Below are 9,026 nucleotides of genomic sequence, written 5' to 3' on the forward strand. Positions count from 1 at the left end.
ACTGATACACTCTTTCACAAAACATTATGTTGCTTCAACTAAAGATTGTGATGGTTCCCCACTTATAGAATGGAAATATTTGTTACTTTACAATCGCAAAAACAACATAATATAAAACTTGTATTTGATATTTTCTTAACAAATGAAACCAGTGGCGAAGCTTGACCCGAATGACCCGGGGGGGGATTGAAAACGTATATACCCAAAAATTTCTATAGAACCGGGGGGTCGAAAACGTACATACCCAAAAATTTATATACGAAAGCTACATATATAACACTACTGAGCGAAAAGTTCGGGGGGTCAGGCGCCCCCTGCTGCCCCTTCTATACTTCGCCCCTGAATGAAACCAATTGTTCCTATATATACATACAAAAACATAACTTTGCATAAATCTCAAAACAATTTATTTCTTTTATATGATGTAAAGAACCTAATATATGTTAAGAAAACTCCATGGTCCGCTCGCAGTTCCGATCCTGCAAATCATAAACCAAGTATATAGCTTCAACTTATGAAAAATGTAAACCAAGACTGTGTTATAATCATTTCATATCAAATGGTTACCTCCAAACACCGGCAATCGCTCGTAAACTCATGAAAATAGATAATGCAACCCATATGCCCACAAACCCATAATAGGAAGACAGCAACAACAAGCACGCGACACTAGCAAAAGCTACCAAAACCTGAAAAACAAATAAATATTTTATTTTAGAGTTAAATGCCATTTTAGTCCCTGTAGTTTGGGTCATTTTGCCAGTTTAGTCCAAAGGTTTCATTTTTAACCTGTGGGTCCAAAAAGGTTTCACAGTTGCCATTTTAGTCCACTTGGTTAACTTCATCCATTTTTTCTGTTAACGAGAAGGCCAATTTGGTCATTTTGTATGTAATTCTGTTAACTAAAAGGGCAATTCAGCCATATAAAATGACCGAATTGGCCTTCTCGTTAACAGAAAAAATTGATGAAGTTAACACAGTGGACTAAAATGGCGACTGTGAAACTTTTTTGGACCCACAGGTTAAAAATGGAACCTTTGGACTAAACTGGCAAAATGGTCCAAACCACAGGGACAAAAATGACATTTAACTCTTTATTTTATTTACATATTTGGAAATGAGATGCAAGTTGTTAGGTAGACTCGTAGACCCGCCAGAAAAAAAAAAAAAAAAACACACACACACACACTTGCCATTGAGAAGGCGGAGTAACGAAAATCAGACGCGCCATAATTGATTCCATCAAAAACAAATGCTAATGAATTTATCGGTTGAGTTGCTGCAACAAACTAACGAGCCAAATTTTGTTAAATAAATATAGAGTAAAATGCACGGATAGTCCCTGTGGTTTGGTGAAATTTCACCTTTAGTCCCCAACTTTTTAAAATTACACTCTTAGTCCCTGTGGTTTGACAAGTTGTTACTCAGATAGTCCCCAAAGCGGATGAAGGTTACTCGGATCGTCCCTGTGGTTTGACAAGTTGTTACTCGGATAGTCCCTGTGGTTTGACAAGTTGTTACTCGGATAGTCCTTGTCATTTCACACCCACTTAACCAGAAAAACTAACCTCCATCCGCTTTGGGGACTATCCGAGTAACAACTTGTCAAACCACAGGGACTAAGAGTGTAATTTTAAAAAGTTGGGGACTAAAGGTGAAATTTCACCAAACCACAGGGACTATCCGTGCATTTTACTCATAAATATAAGTTGGAAAATTATAAGTTACATGAAAACTAATAGAAAAAGGGTGGATATAAAGATACCGGGATGCCTAAACTCAAAATCTGCAAAACTTTAACGTCTTTTGTGAACAGTCCTGATGAAAAAGTTAGTCCGACACCAACGATAAATGCGAGAACGAGTCCCAGAGCCAAACTTAGCTGCAGAAAGTGAAAACAGAACGCTAATGTGAGAAATAAAAGAACGTTTACTACAAAAAGGCTAAAACGAGCAAAGGTAAGGTGAGTCGGGTCAAAGTCAAAGTCAAACTCACTTGAAGTACACGCCCGGCAGTTTCCTTGGCGCTCTCATAATCTTGTCTTGCAAACGCTCCTGCAAGAATTGCCTGCATAAATGACACAAAATCATAAGCTAGAGCTTGAAACTGCATGAACTATAGTTCTCTCTGTTCGTGTTTGTTTGTTAAGAAATATATGTTTTCACGAACTGTTCATGAACACTTACCGAACAAGATTTTATGTTCGTGTTTGTTTGTTAAGGTAATGAACGTGTTAGTGTTCGTTTGTTAATTTTAGGCAACGAACGTTGATGAACACAAACGGAAACAAACGAACACAAACAAACGTTCATACTTATAAAATATTTTATTTTTCGGAATTTTGAAGTACTTCAATATAAATATATAAATTAAAAACACCAATGAATTGTCGAACATAAAGGAACACGTTACCGAACGTTCACGAATATAAATGAACGAACGCAACCTCTGTTCATGTTCGTTCATTTAAAAGAACGGAATTTTTTGTTCGTGTTCTCGTTTGTTTAATAAACGAACCAACACAAACGAACTTCCCGCCAAACGGTTCACGAACTATTTGCTGACTGTTTGGTTCGTTTGCAGCCCTAAAAGTAATCAAAGAACCTCAAAATTTCAGAATTTGACAAATACAAAGTTTGACTTCAAAAGTCAACGTTTACGTTACCTGACCAGCTACAGCCAAACCATCAGTGAGCAAAGAGGCTGCTAACCAAACCTGCAAGCATACTTGGAAGGCGGCCATTTCGGTTGATCCTAGCCTCGCTGACAACGATGCCGCCAAGGTCACACAAAATGTGGCGGCAATCACTCTAACTAGTAAAAGAAATCCTGAATTCAAGAAACCCAAAGCATCACCAGAATTTGAAAATCAATCTAACAAGGTTGACTTCAAAAGTCAAAATGTATGTATTTATAATGGAACAAATGGGATTATCAAAAGTTGTTGAATTACCATTTTTCAAAAACCGACCAAGCTGCAAATCGTTGATATTAGGTGGTAACAGGTCAACCTGTTCTATTAGTTTCCAAAGGAGAACCACCGAGATCAAGTACCTTCAAATACGATATGTAAGAAACAAAACAGAGAGCACAAAAATAATGCAAAATCATATATGATAGATCAACTAAAAGTATAAAGCTTACTGAGAGCAAACATGAGCAATGGCTGCACCCGTAACCCTCATCTTGAATACAAATATCAATATCGGGTCCAAGACGATATTCACTACGCCTCCCATCACTAAATGCAAAAATGGTTTACTTCATTACGCAATATACATATTTGAAGCATTAAACGTCTCATGAATATTACCCATGATCATATTTTGACCGTTTTACTTTTTTTTTTTTTTTGAACGGCCAACAGAATCAATCCTGAGCACTCTCGGGGCACCTACTGGACAAACGGAGTACTCCGAGGGTAACCCGAGTCCACCACCAATTCCGGGGAAAACCCGGTAACCCACCCGCCCGTAGGCACGACGGTGAAATTACTGGTAAAGCCCGTTTGGCTCAAGGATCCAACCCAGGTTTCTCTGGGTCTCCTATCATTGACCGTTTTACTTATGAATGGTAGTTTCGGGTTATGTCCTACTTCTAATAGATCAAACAGGTAAATTTAAGAAAAAGATAGCTCAAAACATGGTAGGTCAAACGGGTCTAAACTCAAAAGTAATGCAGGTAAATTGGAAAATGAGTTAATTACTGTTTACGTCCCCGTGGTTTGTCAAAAATCACTATTTCAGTCCATTAGTTTAAAAATTGCGATTTCAGTCCCTGTGGTTTCACTTTCGTAACCATTTCAGTCCCTGTGGTTTCACTTTCGTAACCATTTCAATCCATTTATTCTGTTAGTACAGGGACTGAAATGGTTACGAGGTGGACTGAAATGGTTACAAAAGTGAAACCACAGGGACTGAATTCGCAATTTTTAAACTAATGGACTGAAATAGTGATTTTTGACAAACCACAGGGACGTAAACAGTAATTAACTCTTGGAAAATAATAATCCCAGCATTTTGAAATTGGCCAATAATAATCCCAAGTCAGGAAATAACCAATAATAATCCCACCTCGTCCATTTTTGGAAAATAATACTCCACAGTCACTAAACGACAAAAGTGCCACGTCAGCATTTGGAGTATTATTTTCCAAAAATGGACGAGGTGGGATTATTATTGGCTATTTCCTGACTTGGGATTATTATTGGCCAATTTCAAAATGCTGGGATTATTATTTTCCAATTTGCCTATTCAAAATAACATATTATGACTGAAATCATATAACTTCCATAACCATATTTGACACGCTAATCAATTATATAAAGTTCAATCTTTTTAACTCATTGCCCAACTTGACCCGCCCATTTTCCCATGCAAGCATACCGATCGCATACAACGGAGTTTTTGTATCCTTAAACCCTCGAAAAACTCCTTGCATAGCCAATGACAGTAGAACAGCTGGCGCACCAAGGGATCTTAGGGTCAGATATTTGTAGGCTGGGCTTAGCATTGGAGAATCCTGAACAATAAATAAAATTAATTCGCAGCATGAATATAACTAGGGGTGCAAACGAGCCCAGCAGCTCGCGAGCTGCTCGAGATCGGCTCAATAAAAAATTGGAAACGAGTCGAGCCTTTTCAAGCCCGAGCCGAGCTTGAGCCTAAAATAAAGCTCTTTTATTCATCGAGCCCGAGCTCGAGCCTGGCATACCGCATGTGAAGCTCGTCAGGTTCGCCGAGCCTTAGTGTAATATTAGTTTTTATTAATATTTAGTAATGTATATATGTGTGGGCGCTCGGGGAGCAAAAGTGAAATGGTACTAACTTTAACGTTATTTTACTAATTTCGTGAAAATAACGTTAAAAGCGGCGGATGGTTAATCATGCATCATGTGATGACGTTGATAGCTGAAAGACACGGGGGTACATGCACCAATCAGTCTTGGTCCCGATTGTTTGAGTGTTATTTGTCTTAGATCCAAGGCTTGATACAAAACTACAATCGAGCTGGGGGTCTCACTGGAAGCAGCCTCTCTATTCCTACGGGGTAAAGGTAAGACTGTCTACATCTACCCTCCTCAGACCCTACCTTAGCTTTGCTATTGGTGGGATTTACTGAGTATGATGATGATGATGATTAATATTTAGTAACATTTACCCTTATTAAAAGTTGTCTAGTAAACGAACCGAGCCGGGCGTATTTAAACTTGTTTACGAGCCGAGCCCAAACCAAAAAATAAGCTTGTTTTGTAAACGAGCCTGAGCTTCACTTATTGAGCGTGCGAGCCTAAACGAGTCTATTATTTATATTATTTTTATTTAATATATTAATTAATAGATAATAAACGAACCGAGCCCGATCTTGAGAAACTACCAATGAGCCGAGCTCGAGCTCTCATAAGTTAATCGAGCACGGGCTCGGCTTGGCTCGTTTGCATAACTAATTTGCTTCATTAGATGAACATTTGGACCCATCAATATCAGTCAAATATCTTAAATCAATGATATCATAAAGGGGCAATTAAATAATTTTGACTTTGAATAAACCTAAAACTTACAGATTTAATACCCATATAACTTAACAATGGTTTTGCAGAGACAATGAGCAAAAAAGCTTGGATTAGTCCAAGCATGGCACCTATCAACAAAGCCGAAGAAGCCGACGAGACATGTCTTCTCTTGTTCGTATTCTCTGGTCCTATCCCAAAAAACATTTTTTAAGTAAATAATTCATATAAATTTAAAAACATACTTCTGAGTCAGCATACTTGGTGTTTAGTTAGGCCGGTGGGTGTGGCTTAACACCACCCCGCCACCTCACCCTCCATAGCGCCCCCGGGGCGCCATCGTCCACACCGCTGGATTGAAAGAGGGGGGGGGGGGGGGGCATCCTCCTCTCACCAGCACGTTAACGAAGCAATTTTGGCATTTTCGAAGTTGATGGTCTTTAAAGGGGGGGGGGGGGCGCTATAGTGTAAAGGGGGGCTTTATACCACACCCTGCAAGTTAAAGGAAAAAGCCCCCTGTGTGGTGTGACATGGCGTTGACGTGGCGCTGAGGTGGCGTGATAAAGCCCCTAGGGGCTTTATACCACATGCCCTCCAGCCTTACAGACAAATCATCATTCAAGTGCCCGTTTAAGTAAGAAAGGGCTACGAAATACAACGATTTAAAAAAAGTCAAAGTTTAGAAACAAATCATACCATGTTTTGGTAGCAATAACATTTTCTCATTATCTGATTTTGACCTCGGTTGTAACTCAATATCATCAAGAATTGAACTTGAACTTGTGGCGCTATCTTCTTCGGCTACAAACGAAGTTGTGACACTCACAAGTGGAAATATCGCAATCTTTGATGCCTGGTTGAAAACAGCTATAGCAACCCCAACAGCAGCAAGCTCCACTGGTCCTATGGTGTTTTAAACCAACAAAAAATCACAAAGCTTTATTGCCGGGGCTGTTTTGCAACTTCTGAATGGATAAGTGCTGAACCAGTAAGAGGCCTGAACCGTTAAGAGCCAGTATAATGCTTAACCGTTCAGTGGCAAATGTCTGACCAGTTCAGATAAGAGGTCTTAACCATTCAGAGGCAAATGTCTGAATCATTCAGACAGATATCTGCTCGCGAAACAAACAGTTTGAACCATTAAGTGCTGAACCGGTAAGAGGTCTGAACAATTAAGAGTCAGTATAATGCTTAACCGTTCAGTGGCAAATGTCTGACCAATTCAGATAAGAGGTCTTAACCATTAAGTGCTGAACCAGTAAGAGGTCTCAACCATTAAGAGCTAAACAAACAGCCCATTACTCTTACATTAGCCAAAGTTGATATATTAAACATAGTAATTAACTAATTATAGCTCCTAACCCAAATGGCCAATGAAGGCTGTGTCAACCAAAGAAGCAATAGGGTCTGCCATCAAACCAAATGTTGCAGGGATTGCGATCTTCGCGATCTCCGAATTCAACTCATCTTTGCTAAAAATACTCCTGAAAGAAAACATTTTAAACCAAAATTTATAAACCCCAATTGAAAAATCCTAACTTTTGTACCCAAAAAAAAAAAAAAAAATTCATAAACCCCAATTGAAAAATCCTAACTTTTGTACCAAAAAAATACAAAATTCATAAACCCCAATTGAAAAATCCTAACTTTTGTAGCAAAAGCATGATACCTTGTGTCCTGGAACAAGACCCACAAAGGCATTCTCTTGATTTTTCTCCATGCATACACAACAGCATCTGCTACCATCATTTCAAGAACCAAAAACACACCAAATTTCTCAAAAAGTTACAAACTTTCAACACAAAAAAGGGAGAATTATAGTAAAGATTATGAATTTAAGCTATATAAGAGGATTAAAGATAGAAATAACCTGAAATCTTATGAAAGATGTGACATAAACCCTTCCTTGGTTAAGAACAGCCCTGAGCCTTCTTATTTTTATTGTTTTAAATTGGAATAAACAGTCCAGACTAGGGAGGGTAATCTTTTTTTTTTTTTTTTTTGAGTTAAATGCCAGTTTAGTCCCTGTGGTTTGCGTCATTTTGTCAGTTTAGTCTAAAGGTTTGAAACGTTGTCATTTTAGTCCAAATAGTTTCAAACATTGTCATTTTAGTCCACTGGGTTAACTCGATCGATTTTTTCTATTAACTAGAAGGGCAATTCAGTCAATTTATATGTAATTATGTTAACTAGAAGAGCAATTCGAGCATATAAAATGACCATTCAGTTTGTTTGTTCGAATGTTTTATTCGGCTCCATTGTATGGTTATGGGACATGTATACGTATTTAATTTGAATGTAATTATGTTGAACAGGGGATGTGTTATATATATTTTAGTTGAATGGTTCGGTGCCTAGTTTGAGAGAATAGGTGAGTTTAGATGAAGGGAAGTGATGGTTGAGTTAAGACAACCCAAGTTACTTTTTGTATAAGAGTTAGAGTGGAAGTCTTCTGATGCGATGTCGGTTCTGATATGAAGTTAAAGGTTTTTATAGTTTTATTTGAGATTATCTGTTTTATTTGATTGTTTCATAATAATTAGAAAAATTAATTTACCAGAAACAAACGAATACAACCAACTAGATGAAAAACAAATGACAATTCACGTACCTGTTCTTGTTTTTTATTTGGAGTTTTACCAAGGAAAACGTTAGGGGCGTGAATTCAAATACGACACGATTCTCAAACCAACAGCGGAGCTTTTAAGACTAAGCGGTGTGGGAGGGCCTGCACACCGCCCTTTAGGTGCGTCCCCGTCCTCCGCGTCGCCTTCCAAACGGTCTTGCCGCCCTCCTCTTCTCACATACACATATATACATACAACACACACATAAATATATATTGCGGCCCATCCCCACACCCTAGGTCCATCCCCTTTAGCAGGGGCGGACTTATATCTATACGAGCCGTAGCACGGGCTACGGCTCAACTTCGTATTGGTAGTGTATTTTTTCAGTTTTGTACAAATGATACCCCTAAACAACTATGAGGATACCCCCGAAAAAAAATAAGTTCGTAAGCCCAAAAGCTGTTTAGCATTTATATCTAACCTAATGAAAAATACAAAAGTCGAAATCAGTTTATAGCTGTTAGGCAGCTCAATTCTTATTTAAAATTGTAAGCCCAAAACAGTTTAATTGATAAGGCAGCCCAATTCTATTGATTAATAGCTAGCCCAATAGTCCAATACGTGATAAACTAATAACCCTTTGAATATGAAGTTTGTTTGTGGGTATTCTTTATTTCTTTTCTTATTGTGGGTTTGAGCCAATGTTGGAAAAAGTGACTCTTTTTTTTTTGTAAAAAAAAAAAAAAAAAAATACAACATTACAATGTTGGACATGGCGGAAAGTTATGGTAATCCAAGAAACCGAAAGAATGTTATTACAAATCGACATCATTTTGAAGTTGACATTTTTAATAAGGTTTTGGACATGCAAATTCAAGAATTAAGAAATCGATTTAGTGAGGTAACAACTAGTTTGATAAAAAAATATGCCGGGTTTAAATCCTTGT

The 9,026-nt window shown here is 38.0% G+C and overlaps 1 protein-coding gene across 6 annotated transcripts; it reads right to left on the reverse strand.

Moving 5' to 3' along the window:
* Positions 1-226: 226 nt before the first annotated feature.
* On the reverse strand, positions 227-7,429 carry LOC110942157 (protein DETOXIFICATION 42). Of its 6 annotated transcripts, XM_022183892.2 has the most exons (14): positions 7,380-7,429; positions 7,179-7,245; positions 6,872-6,993; positions 6,206-6,412; positions 5,561-5,700; positions 4,386-4,521; positions 3,145-3,241; positions 2,954-3,054; positions 2,666-2,829; positions 1,996-2,067; positions 1,766-1,882; positions 1,194-1,289; positions 568-689; positions 227-479 (listed from the first exon to the last, which is right to left on the reverse strand). In XM_022183892.2, the coding sequence occupies exons 2-14, from the start codon at positions 7,208-7,210 to the stop codon at positions 434-436; spliced, it is 1,452 nt and encodes a 483-aa protein (XP_022039584.1). In that variant the 5' UTR covers positions 7,211-7,245; positions 7,380-7,429; the 3' UTR covers positions 227-433. The 6 variants fall into 6 exon arrangements, 5 of the variants coding, with proteins under 5 accessions (XP_022039584.1, XP_022039583.1, XP_022039582.1 ...); XR_004893611.1 differs by lacking the exon at positions 7,380-7,429 and having other exon boundaries at positions 1,194-1,279; positions 7,179-7,336; XM_022183891.2 differs by lacking the exon at positions 7,380-7,429 and having other exon boundaries at positions 5,561-5,694; positions 7,179-7,335.
* Between the last annotated feature and the right edge of the window lie 1,597 nt (positions 7,430-9,026).

This window comes from Helianthus annuus, chromosome 5, assembly GCF_002127325.2.
Source record: "Helianthus annuus cultivar XRQ/B chromosome 5, HanXRQr2.0-SUNRISE, whole genome shotgun sequence".
In the NCBI taxonomy this organism is placed as follows: Eukaryota; Viridiplantae; Streptophyta; class Magnoliopsida; order Asterales; family Asteraceae; genus Helianthus; species Helianthus annuus.

What these genes read in the sequence shown, in the direction of transcription:
- LOC110942157 (XM_022183890.2), bottom strand. Translation starts at nt 7,258, where the DNA reads ATGATGGTAGCAGATGCTGTTGTGTATGCATGGAGAAAAATCAAGAGA. An exon ending in TTTTGAGTTTAGGCATCCCG is followed by an intron (nt 1,290 to 1,765) that starts GTATCTTTATAT and finishes TTGGCTCGTTAG; the next exon opens with TTTGTTGCAGCAACTCAACC. An exon ending in GCGATTGCCGGTGTTTGGAG is followed by an intron (nt 480 to 567) that starts GTAACCATTTGA and finishes TATGATTTGCAG; the next exon opens with GATCGGAACTGCGAGCGGAC.